The following is a 25,458-nucleotide window of genomic DNA, read 5'->3' as shown; positions in this document are numbered from 1 at the left end:
TTCACAGTAAGAAGTGCTTATCATTTTCATAAGGGCAGGAATCAGTAGCTCATGCTTTATGGAGTTATCTTGTAGCACAAGATATTTGGGGTCAATGTTCCAAAAAGATCCAAACAAGTTTTCTATCTAAGAAGACTTTTATGGAATTGATAGAAGACATGTGGACTAATTCAGAAAGAGAAGTGATGGAGAAATTAGTTGTGGTGTCTAGAAGAAATACTTTTGTCTTTCAAAAAGAGTTCAAGCATCCTAATGTAGTGGTGAAGCAGTCACTAGAAGATTTGCAAGAGATGAAGGCCTTATAGTCCATGAAAGTTAGTCAGTCAAGCATTACCACATCTGTGGAACAAAGATGGGCCCTTCCTCCTATGAACACTTTCAAGATTAATTGAGATGTAGTTGTCAATAAGACTCATTGCAAAATTGGAATTAGAATCTTAGTTCGAGATAAACATGGATCAGTAGCTGCATCTATGAGAATGAATCGATCGTTATTTCTTGATCCTCTATTGGCAGAAGCTATTGGCGCTCTCGAAGCCACCAATTTTGGTTTAAATCTGGGCCTTAGTCATATCATGCTGGAGGGTGACTCACTACAAATTGTTAAAGACATAACAAAGAAAGAGGAATCCTGGGCTATATTAGGAATGATTGTTAGTGATATCAATAAGCAAAACCATGCAAAGTGGTCAGTCCATCATGTGAGACAAGCAACTAACAAAGCAGCTCATGCTTTAGCTCAAAATGCTTTACTTATCTCAGATGTAATTGTGGATAGGGAGGATCATCTTTCATGTATACGGTCATTGATCTAAGATGTTTTGATGAATAATATAAGTTTTTTTTTTTTTTTTCAAAAAAAGTTAGTTTTTGTAAAATCTAGCTAAAGCATTTTTTATTAAAGTAGTGCTATTATGCCTCCTCAATTTGCCTGTTTGGTGTGCTCCTAGTGCAAATTGCACCTTTTTTTTTTTTGTTTTTTATTTCAAATTTTTTAAATATGTTTAAATATTTAAAAATAAAGTATAAATATATTAATCGTCACTTCTTTAACTATTAAGAAAAAAATTTTAAAAAAATAAATATATGAGCTATAAAAATAAGGGAACAAATTGAGAAGGTATAATAGCATTATTTTTTTTTATTATGAGTTATGAACTTTTTTATTTTTTATTTTAAACCTTAGGCTTAGGCCACGTTTGTTTGGTAACGCGTTTCAAAACTGGTTTTTGGATTGGAACAAAGAAACCGAGATCGTAGGTAGAGGTCGCGAATGGTGTTCTTTACTAATCAGTAGTTCTGTCTTTGCTCCGGTTATGAATGGCGTCATCGTCTTCGTCGTCGGCAGCGGTCAGGTCATGGAGGACTGCGTTTCTCACACTGAGGGACGAAACCCTAACAAGTCCTCGTCCCGCCACCGGCGCCACCTCTTCCTCTTCCATTCCCCAACTCCTTCAGCATCTTGTCTTCTCCCATTCTCATTCTCTCGTCTCTGCCGCCCCGGAACTTCCTCCTCACGAGGTTCACTTTTTTCCCCCACTCCAATTTCCCCCATTTCATTTTATCTCCGTGATTGCGTATTGCAATAACAAAGGAAATTCACATTGAACAAGGATTTCCATTTTTATCTCTATGAATATGAATATATGATCTACGATTGGTGTAGGTTGCATCCGACGTCTTTTTCCTGCTGGAATTGGTTGCCAATAGTTGTCTCGGCCCGCAAGATATGACCGCTACGTTGTCTCATACATCACAATTGGTATTTTCTCGGCACTTTTTTCTTTTCGAACTCTCTATTCCTTCTCGGTTGTTAATTCTTATTTTACACGATATGTTCTTTTACATTTGCTTCAGATTCGTGATTTATGTCATCGTGTTTACTTTGAAATAAATTCATCTTCTTGGACTCTCATGCTCGACTCTTTTGCAACGATGCTTGATTATCTTCTTGACAAAGCTGCTCCTATAGCTACCGCTGATTCTTCCGCTAATGCTGCTGCAATTACACCTATCATGGACTGCTTGGAGACCGTAAGGTTAGTTTGCCCTTTGTCTTTGAAGTTGTCCTGCGAGTTGTTCTTCCTCATTTTTAGCCCAATTGATTTTATGCAATGATATTTGCTATTGGTAGTTGCACCGTTAATCAGGCGTCTTTTCTTTTCAAACTTCTCTTTACTATGACCTCCTGTTCACTTCCTTCTCTGATTCACTTACTTATGACCTCAGTTGCAAGTAGCGATTGCAACGGTTGCTAATTGCACTATCATACGATTCATACCACATAAAATGTGCTGTAACAGTGATGGTCTAACTTCCCTTTTTCCCGGCTCAGACGTCTTATCATTGTTCATCATAAAAAAGGTTCACCATCTGACGATACCCAACTGGTGAAATTCCTTCTCCGTGTCATTGAGAGCTCTCATGCAGAGTTCATTAAGTCATCTCGTTCAATCACAAACCAAAGATTTGCTGCTGAAATAGGAAGGAGAGTACCCAGATACAGCAGTTTATGGGAGCTCCAGACTCTCGCTTTTGATATGCTTGGTGAAACTGTCTCAAGATATGGGCCATCCATTCCAGTTGATGTCTGGAGATCATTGATTGAGGTGGATATACTTTCTTTGCCTATTTGGTGATATATACGTGTATAAATGCTAAGGGTAATCTATATTGATAGATTCTTAGGAAAGTGATGGATTTTTTGGCATCTAAGAGCTTGCTTGTGGAAGACAGTGTCATGTCCAGGTATTCCTCTCCATAATTTAGTCCCAGGAAAGGAAAAACAGAAAAAAATCCCTCAGGTTATTCATAAGTGTTTAGTGGTGGTACTTTTGCTCTGCAGGTTTTATGCATCTCTCCTGCATTGTCTGCATTTGGTTCTTATGGATCCTAAATGTCCCCTTTCTGACCATGTAAGTCAATATCTTTGTGTCTTGGGATTTTAGATCAAAGTGAAGAACATGTCTGCTGCCATTCTGTTTTACAAACTCTGGCTCTGTGATTTTTTTTTCCAGGTGGCAAGTTTTGTAGCAGCATTAAGAATGTTCTTTACCTATGGCCTTAATAGTAGAACACAACTTACATATCCAGATGTTGGTCATCAGCAGAAGGAACTCCATATATTGAATAAGACAAGTTTGGAAGAACCTAAAAGAGTAGAACCTGGTCCGTATAGGCCTCCACACTTGCGCAAAAGGGAAATTTCACATATGAAGCCGAAGAAATCTTGGAATGCTCAAAGTTCATCAGATTGTGAATCTTCTTTGGTTGATTTCATGTCATCGGATTCAGATTACAGTGACAGTGACGGATTTGTTCAAGACACTGAGACTGTTCGGAAAGCTAAGGTCAGAGTAGCTGCCATTGTTTGCATTCAGGTGAGCTCACAACATCATTTTTTCTTATTCCCATCCTTCTTCTGATGCTTGTGCTATACACTTTGGCATCTTGTTTTTCGTTTTTGTTATTGGTTTTTTTTCAAGATCATATGGCAATAGTAGCCTACAAAATCAATAGCCCTCCCTCCTTTAGGTTGAACCCTACACCTCTTTTGGAGGAGAGGTGACGCTTAAAATAATGTATAATATCCCATATCTATATGTGTCACTAAACTGGTTGATGTATTAAATGTGTTATTAAATTCTTAGATTGAGTAAGTATGATGGGAATTGGTTAAGGTTGCTTAAGGTGTTCATTGCACCTGGAATGACACGTGTGGTGGTTTCAATATAGGTTTGTTTTTCCTGTATCTTATAAACCTATTTTAAATGAAGAAATTATCTGTTGTGAAGATAAGAGTCTCTAGCTGCCATGCACGTATTCGGGATTAATTCCTTAGAGCATCCTCTTCTTATGAGAATGCTAAGATGTGGACGTATTTATGTCAACCCTTCTGGAGTGGTTCTCTTTCTCCTTATTCAATAAAAAAATATATTTTTATTACTACCTATCACAAAACAGAAAAGTTGTGATGTGCTGGTTAGCTTAGCTTCTTTTATAGTTTCTTTATCATTGCCTCTGGTCAAAGCTATTTTTGTAATCTATTAATAATTTAAACTTTTACCATTGACGGGAAGGATCTCTGTCAAGCTGATTCCAAATCATTTACTACCCAGTGGACACTGCTTTTGCCAACCAGCGATGTACTACAACCAAGGTGAAGCCTTGGTTCTACTCCTTGCTTTGTTGACCTGTTTCTTTTATTCTTCTACCCTCAAGTTCTCAACCCTCCACTTCATTGCTACTTTCTTATTTACAGGAAGTTTGAAGCAACTTTGATGACTTGCTTAATACATGATCCTTATTTAAAGGTATTGTTATGAGAATAATAACTGCAGTACACTTTTTGTTTGTATTTTCTCTCCGTATACTTTTTGTTTGTTTGGTTGGTGATGATCTTCATGGGAGGTTGAGTGACTGTTTACTGCAAGTATGAGTAGGAAAACGAGCATGTTCAATGCTGTTGCTATTGATCGTAAGGTATTTGAGGTAGTTAGAGTTGGGCGATGGGTGAACATTACAGAGAGGGGCTGGAAGTTAGTGAGAAGTCTGCATTTGGAGTTAAGCTCGGCTTGTTGGTTCACAAAAGCTTTGGAGGACTGCTTAAAGGTGGGAGGAAGGGGGTTTTATTCGGCTCACAGAGAAGGGGACAGGGGCTACATAGCCTAGAGGTGTGTTAACTCCCAAGGGGCATTCATGGCGTTGGTGGAGTTCAGATAGGGCAGTCGGAGAAATAATCTTCTCATTCCTGAAGGGACAGATGGGAGGGGGTGGAGTAAGCTGGTGGAAGTGTTGAGGATGGCAGGCAGTGGCTGTGTAGCGGAGTCGTCTCCTCCATTGGTGGTAGCGGCGACGTCAGCTCAGCCCTCGACATCGTATCTGGAGGCCCTAAAAAAACCGAAGGCTGTTTACCCACCCTATCAATCTGTCAGTCTGAGAGGTGTGCTGTTGCAGGCTGGAGACGTCGCTTCTTCAGTAGAGGTGCAGAAGCGGGAAGGGGCTGGCAGTGGACTTGTCAGTGTTAATAAGGAAAATCTTTTGCGGGTTGTGATGGAAATGCAGAGGAAAATAGAAGACGTGCAGGCTGATTTAAATTTATTGAAACGATGCGTTGAAGATGTAGCAAGGGTGGAAGTGGGTGTGGGCAAAGGCTTTCAGAATGGGCCATGGTCAATGGGCCAGCAGAATGGGTACAAGAGTTTTACGCAGGCCTCTTAGGCAAATGGTCAATGGGCAAGCAGAATGGGCCTAGGCCCGTGTGGTCAAATGGTTAGCTGAAACCAACGAGGCCCATGTGGAGGAGATGCGGTGCGTCTGCACCAGGCCCATCGGCGGGTGGGCCTCAGCCACCGTTGCCGGTGAAGAGCCAGGTGGCCCCGGCGAAGGTGGCGACGCCGCCGACTGAGGCTAGGTTGCCGGAATCTGCTCCGGCGAGAAATGGAGTGTGTGATTTGTATCGGGATCCTTCCGTGTGTGCGATAGATGCCGGTAGCTCGACGACCACAGAACCGATGGCGGCTCCTTTGCCGACAGTAGTGGAGAGGTGCGCTGAGGCTTCTTCTTACGAGGAGATGCCTGAGAAGGGGGGGTGTACAGAGAAGGCGCGGGATGGTTGTCAGGTGGAGTTGGTGGTGCTACTGCCACCGTGTGACGCCGGTGCTGTTTCAGGTACCCAGAAACTGCCGATAACCATGATGGGAGGGTCCTCTCCCCAGATGGAGGTCCAGTGTCATCCCGAGGACCATCTTGACTCCATCTTGGTGAGGAACTTCAGCTCTGAAGCTCAACTAGAGGTTGAGGAGGCAGGGGAGGAGGTGGTTCCCGAGACCCAATCTGGCTGTGAGGTGTTGATGGTCCCTGAGACCCAATCTCCCACTTGTACTGTTGTGGTTGAATGGGAGGGTAGGAATCTTTTCGAAGAGGAAGGAAGGGGGACGATTCCAAATCTGCAATGGGCTTCTAATGATGGGGACCCTATCCCACTGAATTGTTTGCTTCCAAGAGAATCGAAAGCTCCAGATTGGCTGTTTCATAAGGTGAAAGAAATGCAACACTGGATAGGAATGGAATGTGGGGGTTATGAAGAGCAGTTTCTAGCTCTACTTATTGCAATTGAAGCGGATCATACACAGTCAAAGAAATCAGAGTCGAAAGCAGGAGCTCAACCGCCTAACTTGGTCACTGAAGTATGAAGGAAGCTCAAGTCGTAAAAAATCCAAAGGGAAGGGGCTCGCCTATTCTTTATGAAGTCGAAAATTGTGTCCTGGAACATCTGCGGGTTAAATGAGGCGAATAAGCGGCTTCGCAAAAAAAACTTGTTGCGAGAATGGAGGGTGGATATAGTATGTTTGCAAGAAACTAAACTGAAAAGTGTTTCTAGAAGATTAATTTGAAGCATTTGGAGTTGCACTTACGCAGATTGGGTTTATCTAGCTTCAAATGGGGCTTCAGGTGGAATTCTAGTGATGTGGGATAAAAGAGTTGTTGAGAAAATGGAGGAGTTTGTGGGGGAGTATACAGTGGCTTGCTCTTTTAAGAGCGTGGCAGATAATTTTGAATGGCCTTTTGCAGGTTTATACGGTCCAAATGTAGACAACAATAGACGTTTCCTATGGGAGGAACTTGCTGGGCTACATAGCTGGTGGGAGCTTCCTTTGTGTATAGGAGGAGATTTTAATGTAATCAGATTTCCTAGTGAAGGATCAAGAGAAAGTAGGCTGCGCCCAGCAATGTCAGAGTTCTCAGATTGTATCTTTGATCTAAACCTGCTGGATATTTCTCTACTAGGGGGTTCTTTCACTTGGTCGAACAATCAGACATGATCACGGCTAGACAGATTTCTAATTTCACCGGAGTGGGAGGTGCACTATCTGGAAGTGTGCCAGAAGAGGCTGCCACGTCTTTGCTCGGACCATTTTCCTATAATGTTGGATTGTGGTGGCATTCGAAGCGGGCGTCGATACTTTAAGTTTGAAAACATGTGGTTGAAAAGTGAAGACTTTGTAGATAAGGTTAGGCAATGGTGGTCTTCTTATTAGTTCCATGGTAACCCCTCATACATCCTAGCTTGTAAGTTAAAAGCTTTGAAAAATGATATTAAGTTTTGGAATTCACAATCCTTTGGAGATATTGGGGAGCGAAAAAAATTCATGGTGGAGGAGTTATAACAGTTTGAACTGATATTGGAGGCTAGAGCCCTTTTACCGGATGAGTTATTGTTCAAGTCAAAGTAGGTTGCAGAATTAGAAAGAATACTATCCCTAGAAGAGATTTCATGGCGTCAGAAGTCGAGAGCTTTGTGGCTAAAAGAAGGGGATCGGAGCACTAAATTCTTCCATAGAGTTGCTAACTCTCATAGAAGAACTAATACCATTGAAATGATGAACATTAATGGCATGGAATGTAAGGAGGCCCATTTGATTCGTGACCATGTGGTAGACTTCTATGAGCAACTGTCATCAGAACGTGCGGGATGGAGGCCAAAGGTGGATGGTCTTGTTTTTGATACTATTGCGACTCAGGAAGCCTCTTGGTTGGAGAGGCCTTTGAGGAGGAGGAAGTGTATGATGTAGTCAGACGCATGAGTAAAGATAAAGCTCCAGGCCCAGATGGTTTCTCGATGGGTTTCCTCCAATCTTGCTGGGAGGTGGTGAAAGTGGACATTATGAAGGTGTTTCAAGAAGTATTCTTGGTTGGAAAGTTTGAGAAAAGCCTAAATGCTACGTTTATCGCGTTGATCCCAAAGAAGACTGGTGTGGTGGAGGTTAAGGATTTTCAATCCATTAGCCTTGTGAATGGGGTATACAAAATTATATCCAAGGTGCTTGCTAACAGATTAGGGGCGGTTTTGGGCAAGATCATTTCGAAACCACAAAATGCATTTGTTAAGGGGCGCCAAATTTTGGATTCAGTCCTTATAGTGAACAAGGGTTTGGATAGCAGATTAAAGGCTGGCTCCACAGGTATTATTTGCAAGTTAGACATGGAGAAGGCATACGACCATATAAATTGGGATTTCCTATTGTATCTGTTGGGAAGATGTGGTTTTGGGCCTAGGTGGCGTAATTGGATTAGTTGGTGCATTTCTACAGCCAGATTCTCAGTGTTGATTAATGGTTGTCCTACCGGCTTCTTCAATAGCTCTTGAGGTCTACGGCAAGGAGATCCTTTATCCCCACTTCTCTTTGTTATCATTATGGAGGCTTTGAGTAGGTTGACATCGGCGGTAGTTACACATGGGTTTGTGACTGGATTTCCGATTGGCGACCCCAATAGGGGCATTATTACTTTGTCTCATTTACTTTTTGCAGATGATACACTCATATTTTGTAAGGCAGATCAAAACCAGTTGAGAGCTTTGAAGGCTTTGTTACTATGCTTTGAAGCAGCGTCAGGCTTGAAAGTGAATTTTGACAAGTCAGAGCTAGTGCCAGTAGGGAACGTGAGTAATACTAGACAGCTAGCTAGTATTCTTGGGTGCAAGGTAGCCTCTCTTCCTATTACTTATCTGGGATTGCCGTTGGGGGTAGTAGCAAGGGCTTCATCCATATGGGATTCAGTCATAGAGAAGATAGGAAGGAAATTGGCATGGTGGAAAAGATTGTATTTATCGAAAGGTGGCCGCTTGACTCTTATCAAGAGTACCCTTTCCAACTTACCTACCTACTTTTTATCTGTGTTTCAGTTGCCTGCCAGGGTAGCGGCTCGGATTGACAAGTTGTACCGTGATTTCCTTTGGGGGGGGGGGGATAGGGGTTGAATTCAAATTTCACTTGGTCAGCTGGGATAAGGTGTGTACACCACTCTCGTCTGGTGGCTTAGGTATAAAAAATCTGAAAACTTTCAACCGGGCCCTGCTTGGGAAGTGGTTATGGAGGTATAATAACGAGACAAAAGCGTTATGGAAGCAGGTGATTGACTGTAAATATGGAAGCATGTGAGGGGGCTGGTGTACTGAAGAGGTGTATGGGGCTAGAGGTGTGGGAGTTTGGAAACACATTAGGAATGGGTGGGGGGACTTTAGTAGCCATTCCAAATTGGTGTTGGCGAGGGGTTCTCACATTAAGTTTTGGAGGGACATATGGTGTGGGAATGAGGCCCTAAAGGATACATTTCGAGCTATTTTTCAGTTGGCATGCAACCAGGAAGCTTCGATAGAGGACCTTATGCTTCTAACAGGGGACCATGTGCAGTGGAACATCACATTTAGTAGAGCGGCGCAAGACTGGGAAATTGACATCTTTGAGGCTTTTTTCAGCTTGCTTTATTCTGTGAAGCCAAATAGTCAGCAAGTCGATAGGATGTGGTGGATTCCCGTGGGTAAGGGCATTTTCTCAGTTCGATCCTTTTATAAGTCCCTTTCCCAAACTACCACTACCACTACCCAGTTCCCGTGGAGGAGAATCTGGAGAAATAAGGCGCCTCCGAAAGCGATCTTCTTTACTTGGATAGCAGCATTGGGGAAGATTTTGACTACCGACAATCTGAGGAAGTGCCGATTAGTTATACTAGACTGGTGTTGCATGTGCAAGAGATCTGGCGAGACAGTGGAACACCTTTTGTTACATTGTGAGACCACTAGAGCCTTGTGGGTCGAAGTCTTTAGTCGGATAGAGTTAGCCTTTGTTATGCCTGTAACGGTGGTAGATCTATTGGCTAGCTGGACACTTCCGAGAGGAGTGCAACAAATCAAGGCGGTGTGGAATATGATCCCAATCTGTATTATGTGGTGTATATGGCAAGAGCGCAACGATCGGACCTTCGAAAACAAAGAGCGGTCCCCGGAGGAACTTAGAACGCTATTTTTTCGTACTTTATTTCTATGGGCCATTGCTTTAGATTTTAATGGCCTGAATTTTCATGATTTTCTAGTTTCCCTTTCTTCGACCTAGATAGGTTTCATCTCTTGTATACCATCTTGTGTACTTGGGCTTTGCCTATCTTTATTAATACATCTTTGATTACTTACAAAAAAAAAAGGTATTGTTATTTTGTTCATATGCAAACACCTCGTTGTTTTTTCTTTGGTCATTTAATTAGAACTAGGCCCCCATTATTGACTGAATTTCTTTGTAAATTGTGATATGATGCGTAAAGCTTCCTTTTCTATTATTTGCAGATTTGTAGATCTTTTAGGAATTATATTATTTCTTTTTATAATTAATGCATCTTATTAAAATCGCAAAGGGGGCAACCCAAGTACACAGTATACAAAGGAAACGCCCAACTAACAACACGATGAAAAAGAGCAAAACTCTTTGAAGTCTAGAAAACTAAGTGATACAAAGTTGTGGTGAACAGCCATCCAAACATAGAGGGTGCTGAAGATTGTGGCTTTTAACTTTGACACCATCCTTTCTTGGCCTTTGAAAGTTTGAGCATTGCATTCTTGCCAAATACACCACATTAAGTGTGGGGAGACCATCTTCCAAACATCTGAATTCTATGGCCTCCATAGAGATTCTGCCAACATGCCAACAACTCCACTTGGGCCATAACCCATTTAATCCCAAAAGTGCTAAAGATCACCACCCCCAGCTCCCTAGCCAACTCACAATGTAGCAAAAGATGATCGATGCTTTCCCATTTTTCTTACACATGGTATGCCAAAAACTACAATGTTCCTCTTTCTCAGATTATTATTGGGATATTTCCAAAGCCTGCCAACCAAACAAAAAAAGCAACCTTCTACGGTGCATAGTTTTGCTGGAAATGAAGAGCCAATTGAAGGGATGAGATCATTGAAACAAGACTTAACCTCAAAAATACGTCTTATATGAATTAGATTATGATTCTACTTAAGTGGTGCCCCTAGCTAACACGCTCACGCATGCTGTTTTGCTGGCTAGGCTCGGATTGCTTCTGCCTCAGCTCTGGCAGTCATTTTGGATGGGCCATCTTCCATTTTTCTTCAGGTAGCAGAATACAAAGGATCTTCTAAGTTTGGATCTTTTACTGCACTTTCAAGTTCCCTTGGACAGATACTAATGCAACTACATAAAGGTATTGAAATATTGCACCCTTCATTTAAGTTGGTGAAAGTTGTACCTTCTTTTTGGTGTTTATTTCAATGTTTTATGGTTGTTTCTATTCTATTTGCATGCTTGATTATTACTTATGTTCCAAATCTATGCTGTGTAGGGATTCTGCACTTAATCCAGCGTGAAACTCATAGTAGATTGCTGGCCTCCTTATTCAAGATTCTCACACTTTTAGTAGCATCCACACCGTATGATTCTTCTCCTCCATTTGATCGCGTATTTGTTAAAATTTGCTTTTATTGCACGCGATACACTGCTTCTCATCTGGTCCATTTTGGTGCTCAACTTATTTGCAAAACCTCATACGTGCAAAACATGTCATTGCTAATCCATACCAAAATGTGGCTGGTTCAAAATGCCACCTACTTGTTGGATTTGGATATCCTCTTGGAGCATGGGTTTCATTTGCCTATAATAATCCAGTGAAAATGTTGCTTCGCATTTAGATTGTTGTTACAATTCATCATTTGAAATATAAGTTACAAAAAGGAATAGGATCTTTTACCTAGCTCGTTCCTTGTACAATAAGTGGGCCTAATGACAAGATTAAGCATATGATATCAATTTTCTTTTTTGAGTGGCGGACTAGTGTTGGTGGGTGCTGAAATTTCTTGTTGATAGCATGTAAGGAATAGAATTCGGCATTTCCAGACACCTGCAGGCTCTGATGCCGCATGTTTGAGACTACCAATGTGATTGTACTTGGTCTCTTCTTTTGAGAAAATGTGCATACTTAGATGATTTTTTTTTTCTTCGTGACTATTCTTCAGATATTCGAGAATGCCTGGAGAGTTGTTGCCAACAGTTATTACTTCTCTACAAGCAAGGATCAATGAAGGGTTTTCTTTTAAAAATTATCAGACTGGTCTTCTGGTTAGTTTCCTCATGTGTGTTGTGTAAGTATTTGATGAACCCCACATCTCCTTTCTCTGTCAGTAATGTCTAATCAAATTTCTGCATCCTTTAACAGGCTGCTGCTATCAGTTGCTTGACAGCAGCTCTGTCTACTTCACCTTCCTTAGATGTCAGAGAAATGCTTTTAAAAGAGATATCCACAGGTTAGATTCACTTCCATTTTTGTGTAGGTAAATCAAAATTTATGGAAAGGTCAACATTGTAGACTCCTTCAAAACTCTTCGAAAAGAGCCTCCAAAACCTTGGGATGGGGACCTCTGTAACACAATTGCCTAAACACAGTCTCTCCTCATTCAACAAAGCAAATCTTTAAGAGACTTAGACTTTATAGCAGAACTTCTGAGCTTCAATGAATAAGAAAAACTCAAAATTCCTGGCACACTGCGTTTAAAGCCAAAATCCACCCATCTCCGTGAGTAGCTATCAAGGAGAATTCTGTGTCTCCAACATTGTTTCCATATAATTACCTTCTTGGCTTTGATATGCTTTATGATATCCTGATTGCTGCATTCATCTCCTCGCCCATGTCAACCAAGTCCTAAAAATTCTAAATCAGCTAGCCAAGCAATCAATTATTTATTTAGTTAGAACTATCAACCCGGTGCACCTTTCATTTCTCCTCATTTCATCCTTCAGAGCTTTTGCTTTGTCTATTATTGTGCACTGCCTTTTCTCGTGACTGTATTCTGATTGACAGTATCACTCACTGTTAAGCCAAGTTTGAGAAAAATCACATTCTTCCAAGTGGCATCACTTTCCTCTTCACTCCCCATAGTTTTCATTGGGTTTGGGGACCATTCCCTTGAAATTTGAATCACTATTCATCAACAATTTGTCGAGCTTGAGTTCAAGCATTCTCATCTTCTTGCTTTCATATGAATGTTAATCATTTTGTTATTCAAACCAATGCTCAAATGTAAGGAATTATATATTTTTGGTGTGATAATTTCCTTAAACACATATGAAAGATATATTTGTCTATGTATAACCATGTATCTCTTTCTAGACTTGGGAGTTACCATGTCATGTCCATGTAGAAACACAAAACTCATGTCCGTGTCGGAAAGGACCGTGGCCCTTTATAAAACACCCGTTTTTTTCCCAAGTAAAAGTAAAACTTTATCGATGGTAAAAGGCATAGCTCAACACCTGTTTTGTGCCCTTCATGATTCTCAAACAACTTTGCAAACTTATGTCAATTAAAATTTCCATCTTGTTTTGTTTACTTGTAAAAATAAGATGGTTTTGCTCCCAAAACTAACCTATCGAGGCATTTTCCCACTCTTGGATTTTTTATTCAACCTTCTACGCATTGAACCTTAAAGCATGCTAACATCTGCTTTGTCGGAATGTAATCCAATTTGCCAGTCTCATTCTTTTCTTTTCTTTTTTTACCTATTTATTTTCAACTGGGAGATCTTGTCTCAAGTGGTAAAGGCCTTGATCTTGGTGGTATGCTCCTTCCAAGGTTCAAGGTTTGAATCCCACTGAGTGCAAACAATCTCTAGGGGCCATCAGATTGGGGGATTTTCCCCTTGAATTACCCGAGGTACACTTGCGGAAAACTCCTTGCCGAGGCCCTGTGCACCCCCGGGATTAGTTGGGATGCAGTTCCCGGAAACCTGGTGTCAATAACAAAAAGAAAGAAATATTACATGTGGCTAGTACAGATTACCTCTCTCATTTATCTAAACCTTTAGTATAGGTTCAAATCCTATTGGACGCAATTTATTTCCATATATTTTGTTTGTTATATTTCTACGAGGTATTTTAAATGATTTGAATAAGAGAAACTTATAGTTAATTATATATTATAGTTATAACTTATTTTATCTTAATATGAAATAGAAAATGAATATAAAATATAAAAAATCTAATATATAAATTAAATATATATAAGAAAAATAAAATATATATAAGCGAAATAGAAAAAAAATAATAAAAAAGAAAAGATTAGATTATCTAAATAATTATGTCTAACAAATTAGAAAGTTATATAAAAAAATTTCTTTATACTTGTTCCTGAAGGGCCACTGCCTATTGTCTATAGGCTGTTTCTTTTTTTTTTTTTTTTTTTTTTTTTTGCTTTGTGATTTCATTATGAATTTGACGAATTTCATTCAGGCCTTTGATGTTTTTTTTGTAATTACCTTCGAATTCAATTGATGCTTTTATTCAGGTTTCCCTGAGACTGAAAAGAAGTCAAGTATTCTTTTTACATTATTACAGTACTCAGAACAACTAACCAGCCCAAATATATGCTTCGAAGCTCTCCAGGTAATGTCTTAAGAAAGCGAATATATTTAATTTCTGTTGATTGAATTCTAACAATTATGGTTACTAGTTATCATCTAGTCATCCTCTGTTCTTGCCATTTTCTCCTTACTGGTTGCAGGCACTTAAAGCTGTATCACACAATTACCCAAATACTATGTTTGCATTTTGGGAAGAAGTTTCTACCATTGTTTATGGCATATTGACAGTAGCAGCTCCTGAAGTTCCTTCAAGGCCATGGAGGGGACACACTGGAGACCCCATTGGGTTTATTGGGGAAAAAGTCATTACAGCTGCTGTCAAGGTAGAATGTACTTGCCATGTCTCCCCCCAGCCCACCCCAAACACACACACAAAGGAAATAGAAGGAACAGCCTTAGTCTGTGTTTGTAAAGAAAAAAGGGCAGAAAGGATCATTCAGTTTCAATCAGCTTCAATATTTCCCCCGTATGATTGGTAGATTGTGCAGTATTGTTACCAATGCTCAAAGCAAGCATGTCCTCCTTCAATTATATGTACACTGCATGCTAGTCTACTTTGGCTTGCCTTCTCTTGTATTAATAATATTTTTACCTAGGAAGAGTTTTAGGAATGACCGGAATTTTGAGGATCGAGAGCACTCTTTGGAAGAGTTTTTTTTTGGAAGACTATATATGTGGGCCATTGTTATAGACTTTAATCGCTTCAACGTTCATGATTTTTCCTTGTATCCGTTTGTAGTTCCCAACTAGGTGTGATCTCATGTATACTTGGACTATGCCTATTTCAATATCAATATAATATCTTCTTACTTACAAAAATAAAATAAAATAATATTTTTACCTATAAAAAAAAGTATGCACACTGCCTACTATATGCTTTCTTTTACAGCTCACTTCTCTGCACTGCTTGTAATCAAGTCTTCACCATTACAGCTCCTTCCAAGAGACTTTAATGCATGAATTTTGGCTGGGTTGAATGCAAACTTCTCAGTATTAGAAGTTACGAGGATATCTGGACATATAGAGTAGAACCTCAAATTCCATCGAATGATTCTCATTTTAAATATGATACAGATACAGATGTCATATTTTCCCTCTTGGTGGAACGTCTCTTCTGGATGATGTGCTTGAAATATGTTTTTAATTTTCGTGGTTTTCTATGTTGATATTTTCAGCTTTTGGATGAATGTCTTCGTGCATTATCTGGATTTAAAGGAACTGAAGATCTCTCAGATGATAAACTTACCCCATTTACTTCTGACTGCATAAGGATGAAGAAGGTTTCATCAGCCCCATCTTACGAACTAGATAGCACAGAACTTAACAACGACGAACCCAAAGCATGTCACTCGGGAATTGAGCAGTGGTCTGAGGCAATTGAGAAGCATATGCCTTTAATTTTGCGGCATACTTCTGCAATGGTACACTAGTTTCTTTTTTGTTCTCTCATTAATCTTTTCAACATTTGGTGTCATTAATATTTTTGGTTAATGAATTGTTTGAATGTTGTATTTGGCTATGCCTATTTTTTAATAAAGCTCATATTTACTGATAAAAAAAAATTGTTTAAATGTTACGGTTGCTTGCTTTAAATTTCTATGATTAGATGTTGATATTTATGCTTCGCATAGACAGACCAGTGAATTTTTATACAGCTGTAACTTTTTTCAAAAGCAATCTCGTTTTAACAATGATGGTAAAAGTTTCGTCAATGACTTTTCACAATCCTTGAAGCTACATTCATTTCTACTCCAAAGACACCACAATACATAAGACAGGATTATTCTTCACAAGACAGGATAGTTCTTTCAAGCCCTGAAGGGCGTGCCCTATGTGATTTGTAGTTATGTTCTCACTTTAATGTTTCAAAGTGAAACCTCAAATGAAACGTATCTTCCTTTTATGATGAGCTATTTGGAGCATTTCTTGCATCCTTCAACATTGCAGAGGAGAAATTATATAATAGTGATGAAACTTGATGCTTTTGCTTCCATCGTTTTTTAGCTTTTCATGGCTAGTTGGTTTTGTTTGATGCATTATATCCATGTTGGACATTGACAGCAAGGTTATGAGATGCAGTATAATGCTGAGAAAGATCAGGCACCACACTATTTTTATGGTTTTGATGCATGGACAAAGGCCATTGAGCATGTTTTTGACAAAGATCTCTTCCAAATATCATTCTACCTGCCTCTTCTTTTACATGCTCGTTCATTTTATGTTATAAAAATGGGATTTATGTTTTCTTCTGTCTAATCTACATCCATATGGATAATTTGATCTGGCATCAACTAATGTTGAACAAGGGATGAGAGCCTGTGCAAGGCGCAACTATTATAATGTTGAGACAGTGTAATTGACACTGCTGAAAAAGTCTCTGGACCCGATGAAACAATGGGCTTGTTATTTTCATAGAATGAAGTTTTTTAACAATGTACTAAGGTGGCATCAGCTATTGATATGGGTGTTTCTATTTACCGTTATGTATCACTAAACTGTTTATTTTCTCTGGAAGGTGAGAGGTGCATCAGTTACATGTTTTGCCGGTATAACTTCCCATGTGTTCTTCTCTCTTGTGAAGGAAAAACAAGATTTCATTCTCTCTTCGTTAGTAAGTCTTGATGCGACATGTACTTAACTGTATTTGCTTTTTGTTTTACAATGAATGGAACAGAATGCCTTTTCTAATTAGGATATGGATTTAATTGTAAAATCTTTGTAGATTAATGCTTCTATACGCGATGAGGTGCCATCAGTTAGGTCTGCTGCCTGTCGAGCCATTGGTGTCATCGCATGTTTTCCTCAAGTTTCCCAGAGGTGATTCTGAAATATTGTTAGATGGCATTAAAATCTTATGATTTTTTGTCCAACTTTTTTTGTTCAAGAATCATGGCTAATTATTTTACTAAAAGTTTAAACCATATAGTGCAGAGATCCGTGATAAGTTTATCCGAGCTGTTGAGATTAATACTCGTGATCCCTTAATCTCGGTATATATTTTTTTCTTTTCAATTTATATTTTGGAAAACACATTTGAAATCTGTTACTGATAAAAAGTAATTGTTTCAGGTAAGGATAACAGCCTCTTGGGCTTTGGCCAACATATGTGATTCAATCCATTCATCTATTGATGATCTTCCATCACAGCAGTCTAAAGGTGGGCTTGAGGTTACAACAGTGATTTTGTGAGTCAAGCTCTTGGTTTTTTGGGGAGTATCAATTCACTTATTTTTTTTAATTGTTATTATCATGATAGACTCAAATGTGGACTCTCCATCAATTACATCATTAACTGAGTGTGCTTTGCGTCTAACAAAGGATGGAGACAAGGTAAAAGTTGTTGATTTTTACACCTTTTGCAATTATGTGTACTCGTTGAGGTAGCATCTAATCTCTCTCTCTCTCTCTCTCTCTCTCTCTGTGGGAATGGATATGAGTAATATTTATATTCCTTTCGGTCTTTCTTGGCCTGTTGTAGCCATTGAGTTATTTTTTTAAACAAGAGTTGATTCAAGGGCTAATGGGTGGTGTCACTTCATCATAGTGGGATGAAAGTAAGATGAGGGTATGGTATATAGCGTAACTCAAGCCAATATGGGGAGAGAAATGAGTTTTTTTCCTGGGAGGGGAGGGGGATTTGGAAGTCGCCAAGTACAATTGCTTTGTACTAACATATTGATGCAGAGCATCTGTCCTAAGCTACATATGCCACAAGATGGATATAGTGTCAACACTTTGATTTCATTATACATTTGTCTCATCCACCTGCTTGTCTCGCCTTTCAATGTTTAAATTATATGAGTTCTCTGGTGGTTGCTTTTCAGGTTTGTTGTTCTTTCTTCCTAATTCTTTTCTGTCCTCAGCAGATACAATTTTAAGTTGAAAAGGATTTAATTGTAGCTACCAAAACTACTATATCGATTATTTTATTTTGTTTTTATTTTTTATAGTTCTATAATCTGTAGAATCATTCATTTCCTTAATTAGCTCTTTCCTTTCCCTGCCCATCAGATAAAATCAAATGCTGTGAGGGCTCTTGGGAATCTCTCAAGATTTGTTAACTATACATGCTTATCTGGTTCTCATGATAAGCCGATGGACCATATGCGGTTATCTATAAATACTAACAGTAATGAGGAGTCCACATCAAGCAATGATATGAAAGGCAGCCATGGAAATGCATCAAATTCATTTCGTCCAGGTTCTAAGGGAGATTTATGCTGGCTTGATAGAATGGTCCAAGCTTTTATCTCTTGTGTCACAACTGGGAATGTTAAGGTATCATATCCTTCGTTGTTACGTTTGCGGAACCACCTTTCTAGTAGGACTTGAGAAGTATGCATTTTTTTTTAATATCAATTCCGTTGGGAAATCTTAGTGACTGCTTCTCTTACAGGTTCAGTGGAATGTTTGTCATGCATTGAGCAACCTATTTCTAAATGAGACAATAAGATTGCAAGACATGGATTGGTATGCTAATTATGCTTACATGATTGAGATGCTGTTTGTTGCATAGCTATGCTCCATATTGTATGTTAACCTAATATACATACATGCTGATGCTAAAAATAATTATAAGCTGAGTAAACTGTGATGATGAATTTACCTATAAAAAAAGGAAAAAAGTGATGGTGACTCGGTCTACTACTGGAAACTTTACCTTGATACAGGCAGATGTCATATACTTCATCTAGGTGTTTTCGGTTGCAAATCCTAGTTAGGTATTACTCATGTATACGTCTTGTGTATTTGGCTATGCCTATTATTATGAATAAAAGTTCTTGATTACCTGTCAAAAAAATAAATACCTCATCTAGGTGTGCAACTGAATTATGGTTTCTCATTTCCTGTTTCATGCTAGTTGTAAAACTTCTTGATTGAGCATGTAAGAAACTTACATGCACCTGTACATTTTTTTTATAAGTAATAATATTATATATATATATATATATATATATCAATAGGAGTAACCAAGTACACTGGACGTATACAAGAAAACACCTAGCCCATACAAGAGAGTCCCTGATGAGTCAATGACCCAAAAAGCCCATGAAACCTACCCAAAATACATCAAGCCCGAATTGGAATGTAACACACCTCCCCAACCCCAGCCCCTTGTTTCCATAAAACTAATCCTCTACCCGAACATCCCACTATGATACATGCACCTGTACATGATGGTTGAATGTGGGGATAGGAACTTGCACAGTTTATGTATGTATATATGTTGAGATGTTAATTAAATGATTTAAGTCACTATTTCCCGTTATATTGAGATTTTGGAGAAAATTAGTTATTTAACATGATATCAATGTAGAAATCCTGAGTTTGAAATCCAACTTCATATTATTCCTCCCATTTGAGTTAAATATCTCAAGTGATGGGCCCCACTTATTGAGGGGACTCCGGGCTTACACGTAAAGGGAGTTTTGATGAAAATTATCAAGTTCATTGTTTCCCATAAGTTTAAGTTTTTGAGATGATTGCTGATTTAACAATGGAGAGACTGTAAATTTAAGTGCAAATTGGGGCATGGTTTCAGTGCTAGCTATATTTGTGTATGAAAATATTTGTTGGTGGATCCATGACCAGGTAGTGCAAGTGTCCCATTGGTTTCATTCCCATAATTGTCATTTTAGATATTTTGGTAACCAAAATTATCTTATCTCTTCATCATTTGCCACTTGAAGTCATGGTTGTATTCAATGGTTTTCTATCTTGAGAATACGTGGGATAGATAACACCATGCAAAGTAGACTACACTAGTTTGTATGAAGAGAGCAGAAGCTAGTGCACTAAGTGAACGGCAGTAGATTACACGAAACATATGAGCCTTTTGTACATTTAAGTGGCAACTTGTGGGTCCCAATCATGCTACGGAAAATTAGTTTATCATGTTCACTTGTTTGGCACGTTATTTCTTGAGGTAGTGTCACTGATATATATCTCCTGATTATCTTTCCTCTCAATAGTTGTATGCTATAATGACAATAGACGCTAATAATTGGGGAAAAAAAGTGGCGATGCAGACCTGCCTTAGGGCCCGTTTGGATACTTAGAATATCTCAGTTACCTGTGAATGGTAGTGAAATAGTTTGAGTTAAGATATTTTATTGGGTTTTGGGAAAGCAGAGAGAAAAAGTTGAATAAAAATATTTTAAAGTTAAAATATTGTTTGAATAGTATTTTTTAATATTATCTTTGTTTTGAAATTTGAAATAGTATTTTTTTTGTGTTTTTTTTGGGAGTTTGGAAAAGTTGTAATGATTAGGTGATATGATTAGATGAAAAAGTTGAAGATTTGAAATTGAAAGTATTTTATGTTTGAGTGATGTTTGGGAAGGAAATATCAAAGAATATCTGAAAATACTTGAAAATAGTTGTGTTGCCAAACAGACCCTTAATCTGTGGTTTTAGTTGTCCCAAAATTTGATAGATGGTTTGCCTGTCTCTATTTTCGTGTCTCTGTTGCTGCATTCCCTCCTCCCTTTTCTCTTCCCATTCAACAGTTTAATCAGATTGATAATGTCTTATTTTCATAGTTCTCCCCCTCATCCCCCCTTTGCCTTGAAGTGATACATTCAATTACGTTTTTGTTATTCCTGAATGCTGTGGCAAGTTGCAAGTTTTTAATGGTAAAATCAGTTGTAGTTAACATCTCGCTCACCCACTTAACTTGTCATTAATTTTCTTTTGAATATTGAATTACAATTGTAATATAATATAATTTTGCATACTGGCAGGGCTCCATCTGTTTTTAGTATTCTTCTACTCTTATTGCGTGATTCTTCCAACTTCAAGATCAGGATACAAGCTGCTGCAGCTTTGGCTGTGCCAGCATCGATACATGGTGAGTAGTAGGCTTGATCCCTGTTTCCATTTTTGTGGTCAAACATGTGATTGTGGTTGAGTAGTAGTAACTCAAGAATTGCAACGGTTGATAGCATTCTTTTACTTCCTGCTTTTAAAGACCTTGTTTGTTCAATTTGACCTTGTCCACCATCTTCTAAATTGAACTACTTGGATGGGAAGGTTACTTAAACTTTTCCCTGTTTGTTTAATGCAGATTATGGGAAATCTTTCCCAGATGTCATCCAAGGTGTGGAGCATATAATAGAGAATCTAGGTTCAGACCATATTTCAGCACCATCAAGTTTCAAATATAGGGTTGTGCTCGAGAAGCAGGTCAAGCTCCTGAATCTTTTGTATTCAAGAAATCTTTTATATTGACATTATGATGGATCATCCTATTTGGTTGTAGTGTGGATTGACAATGAAGTCATATTTTAGAGCGTATAATTTGGATAACTGGCAATGTGGCTCATATAGAGCTGAACCGCTGATCACCACTCTATTGCTGAGATGAATTCATATAGCCAATCCATAGCAGCTCGGCTGAGTTGAGAGTGCGTAAAAAGTTTCAGACAAGTTTCCAAAATAACAAATGGTGCATGGTATACATTCATAAGATTATACATATATAAATTTGAGCAATTTGAGAATTCAAATTGGTTGAAGTGTTGTTAGTTGGTATAAGAAAAACATTGTTCCACAATTTATTATATAATAGTTAGTATTTCTACACATTCTGAAGTTATTTTATTCGAAGTTTGAACATTTTATTATTTCAATTGCATGGGAAATTATAATTTCTCTATTAGTAGGACTGTTATCTACTGTCAAACATTGTGCTGCATGTATCTGCAGATAAGCTGCATCAAGTATTTGTATTGGTATCTGCAATCATAAACTGCAAACAAGATGAGTCATACTGTCCTACAGTATGAATAACACCTGCATTCATTTTGAAAGGTTTGATCAATAAAAATTTATTTACCGATAAAAAAAAAAAATCATTTTGAAAGGTTTGATAAAAAACTAGGAATCCAAATATTATCTATAAAAAAAAGCTAAGAATCGAAATATTTCTTATTAGTACAGATACCGCATTTTATTAAATAGCGATAGGGGCAAAACCTAAGTATATTGAGGCTACCCACACCTAGTTAAGGAAGAGGAGAGGAACAAGAATTCAGAAAATCTAAAGAAAAGTGAGTACGGTTGGGTTGTTGGCCACTCATACAAAAATTTAAGCATAGAGGTTTATAACTCTAGCAACGTTTTCTCACAATCTTCAAAGTTACAAGCGTTGTGCTCCTTTCAGATATTGCACATTAAAAAAATGGAGTCAGCCTTCATGTACAAAATATGGTATTCCACGCTTGGCTAAGATATGTATTGAATCGTGGAAAACTGTTATGTTTCTTGGTAAGCCTTTTTCCTTCAATTTGTCTCTCTGTGTATTATTTAATTTTTTTTTTTTTTTTGTTTGCCTTGCACAGTTGACCTCGACCATGTTGCATGTTCTTACCCTTGCTTCAAGCACTGATCATGAACCTCTGAAAGATTTTCTTGTGAAAGTAAGTATTTCATATAATTGGATGGTACTCAATGTGCTGTTGAAATTTATATTGAATTATGTCACTTAATTCTTCTCTTTACGTCTGACTTTTATTTTATTTTATTTTACTTGTTGGACGTTTGTTTATGCTTCTCACCCGTGAGTCATTCCTTAATATTTCAACGTCAATCATAATTTTGGACACTTATATAACTTATGCTCGGGAACGGTTGTTCTTTCATTTTAGGCATAGAGTGGTAAATGGAAGTTTTTCTCTGACTGTCTAGTGTGGGGGAAAGGGGCGGGAAAGGAAAGGGGTGGAGGGAATTGGGAGGGGGATGCCAGTTTTCCGATGTTTGATTCATATAGTGGGGTGAAAAGGGAGGGAAGGGAAGGGAAATGAGATTCCCTTTCCCTCCCGGCCCACCATTTTGTTTTCTCCCAAATTGAAAGGCAATTAAGGAACAAGAGAGAGACTACGTATGCCACAAAACAGTCTCTCCTTTCTGCAATTCCCTCTAGACAAACAAAAAACTAGAGGGAAGATAGCATTCTCTTCCCCTCGTTGTTTCCTTTCCTCTGTACTCATGCAACCAAAGATAACCTTAAGAACTTGTGTCTTTGTAAAGATTCAATGAAGTGATATGTAATTATACTGAACAATACAAATAGATGGAAATGCCTACCGTGAATCTCGTTAGAGTTGTATCAAATGATCAGAACTTCAGGCCCTGTTAAAGAGTTCACTAAATGATACCTGTGGAATTCTGAACTTGCACTATCCATTGGCTTTTTTCAAAATCTGCCTTGTTCACACGCTTGCATTTGGTTGCTTATGGGGTGTATCTCTGACATTGAGTAATCTAATCTTTACCAGTATGTCTGTAACTTTACTGGGAGAACTTGGCCGCTTAGCTTTTCATTGATTTATACTTACCCGTCTTTTCTCATTGTGCGTGACAAAACTCTCTTTTTGGCTTCTAAACTTTTTTCCATGTAGAAAGCTCCATTTCTTGAGGAGTGGTTGAAGACACTATGCTCATCATTAGGGGAGACAAGTACCCAGTCTGACGTTGAAGACAAGTCTCTTGGGGACCAAAAGAAAGAGATGATATCTAAAGCAATACGATCCCTTATTGAAGTATACAAAGACAGGAAGCATCGTTCAACTGTCCAGAAACTAGAGGAATTGGACAAAAGCATATGGTAAATTTCTCGGTTGTCCTGCTTGATTGGTTACTTTCAGTCTGCGGTTCCCAGCCGTATGGCTTTAGTACCTTACAGAACCCTGCATGAAACGAAGAACACGGATTCTTATTGAAGATCCTGATAATGCAGCATTGAAGGGTTAGGAGGGGTTGTGTCCAGGCGTCAGTTAGGTATTATCAGCCACGAGCAGCCTCAAAGACAACGTCGATAGAATTTTGGCGCCGGATTTGCTTACGCAGCTCGGGTACTAATTTTGATGGGAATTGAATCTGAGTAGATGGTAGGGGTCTTGCTGTTTCTAAATTATCACGAGACAACTAATTTGATCCTCTTATGGTGTGGCCATAAAACACAAAACCTCCCTATATTTTCAATTTGTAAAGCACATCCTCACTCGTAGTCATTATTCAAAGTAAATTCCTTGCGTTTAAATCATCCTATAATTAGTATTAAAATTGATAATTTCCTTAATGACCATTCAGTAATGTTAATCATCTGGGAAATGTTCTGGGTAAGCTGCCTTCCAACTTCAAGATGAAAATCTGTCACCGTCTCTCTAGACAACCATATCTGCACATGTATTCTACTTGTGGGAAGTGTGATGATGGGAGTCATAGGATTCTCTCTCTTGGTCTCCTGTACCTACGAGATATTGTAATCGTTTGGGAAGGGAGACGAGATTGAAAATTTTGTAAATAGTAAAAAGATAATTTATGAATAGTAATAAGATAGTTTAAATTTAGTATTTTTTAAGTTTTATAAAATGAAAGAAAAAAAGTTGAATAAAAATTATTATAAAGTTAAAATATTATTAGAATAAATTTTTATAATATTATTTTTATTTAAAAATCTTAAAAGGGTTAAATTATTTTTTATTTAAAAGTTTAAAAAAATTAGAAAGATTAATTTAAAAATATTTATATTTAAATTATGTTTGAGTAGAAGAAGAGATAATATAAAATTTTGAAATTATATCTATTTCATGGAGAGAGGGGCAAGAAACGACAAAACATGCGATTAAAACGTCTTTTGGCTGAATATGTGAAAAGTCCCATGACCACCAACTTCCAACACATCACTTAAAATTATTAACGTCAAATCTATGTCCCTTTGCTTTTCCGTCTTTCTTGACGAATTTGCATGGTCCTTTCTGGGTAACTGTCCCACCGTGCCCCGCTTGGTACGCTGCTTCACTGTCAAAATCCACAATCTGAAAAAGTAAAATTGGATTTTATTAATAAATAATAATTTTTTTTTACACTTTCTTTTATAAGTATAATTTATTTTTTTTAAAAATTTATATGATGTTTATCTATTTAGAGTAGTTTGTATAAATTATTTTTCTTAAAAAAAATATATGCACTTCAAAAGGCGCTCTCATCCTTTTAAGCCAAGTTTTGATTAAAAAAATATTTTATCTTATTTAATTATTATAATTTTTTTTAAATTTTAATTTAAAATATAATAAATAATTTAAATTTTTTTAAAGTTTAAAATAATAATAATATTAAAAAAATAATATTCTAATAATATTTTATTCAAATTTTTAATTTTTATCTTAATTCTTCTTATCTCAATTCATTATTTAAATCTATTTTAAAGGAATGTTACATGTTAGTTTTGATTTTTTTTATCC

The 25,458-nt window shown here is 37.9% G+C and overlaps 1 protein-coding gene across 3 annotated transcripts; it reads left to right on the top strand.

The window, feature by feature from the left end:
- Positions 1-1,197: 1,197 nt before the first annotated feature.
- On the top strand, positions 1,198-24,257 carry LOC121234472 (HEAT repeat-containing protein 6). Of its 3 annotated transcripts, none has more exons than XR_005934405.1 (28): positions 1,198-1,521; positions 1,667-1,762; positions 1,858-2,039; positions 2,336-2,609; positions 2,681-2,748; positions 2,846-2,915; positions 3,018-3,380; positions 4,080-4,159; positions 4,262-4,313; positions 10,851-11,004; positions 11,143-11,230; positions 11,813-11,915; positions 12,013-12,100; positions 14,137-14,234; positions 14,353-14,535; positions 15,388-15,633; positions 16,728-16,823; positions 16,935-17,029; positions 17,139-17,202; positions 17,282-17,369; positions 17,469-17,542; positions 18,224-18,490; positions 18,609-18,682; positions 20,956-21,062; positions 21,279-21,397; positions 22,377-22,423; positions 22,555-22,632; positions 23,614-23,714. XR_005934405.1 is itself a non-coding variant. In XM_041130411.1 (28 exons), the coding sequence occupies exons 1-28, from the start codon at positions 1,321-1,323 to the stop codon at positions 24,031-24,033; spliced, it is 3,696 nt and encodes a 1,231-aa protein (XP_040986345.1). In that variant the 5' UTR covers positions 1,198-1,320; the 3' UTR covers positions 24,034-24,257. The 3 variants fall into 3 exon arrangements, 2 of the variants coding, with proteins under 2 accessions (XP_040986345.1, XP_040986347.1); XM_041130411.1 differs by lacking the exon at positions 22,377-22,423 and adding an exon at positions 23,952-24,257 and having other exon boundaries at positions 23,614-23,819; XM_041130413.1 differs by lacking the exon at positions 22,377-22,423 and adding an exon at positions 23,952-24,257 and having other exon boundaries at positions 1,476-1,521; positions 1,961-2,039; positions 23,614-23,819.
- The last annotated feature ends 1,201 nt before the right edge of the window (positions 24,258-25,458 follow it).

The sequence above is a fragment of the Juglans microcarpa x Juglans regia genome, chromosome 6D (assembly GCF_004785595.1).
Source record: "Juglans microcarpa x Juglans regia isolate MS1-56 chromosome 6D, Jm3101_v1.0, whole genome shotgun sequence".
Lineage (NCBI taxonomy): Eukaryota > Viridiplantae > Streptophyta > Magnoliopsida > Fagales > Juglandaceae > Juglans > Juglans microcarpa x Juglans regia.
Note: the sequence above shows the minus strand (reverse complement) of the source record. Positions and strands in the feature narration are given on the sequence as shown.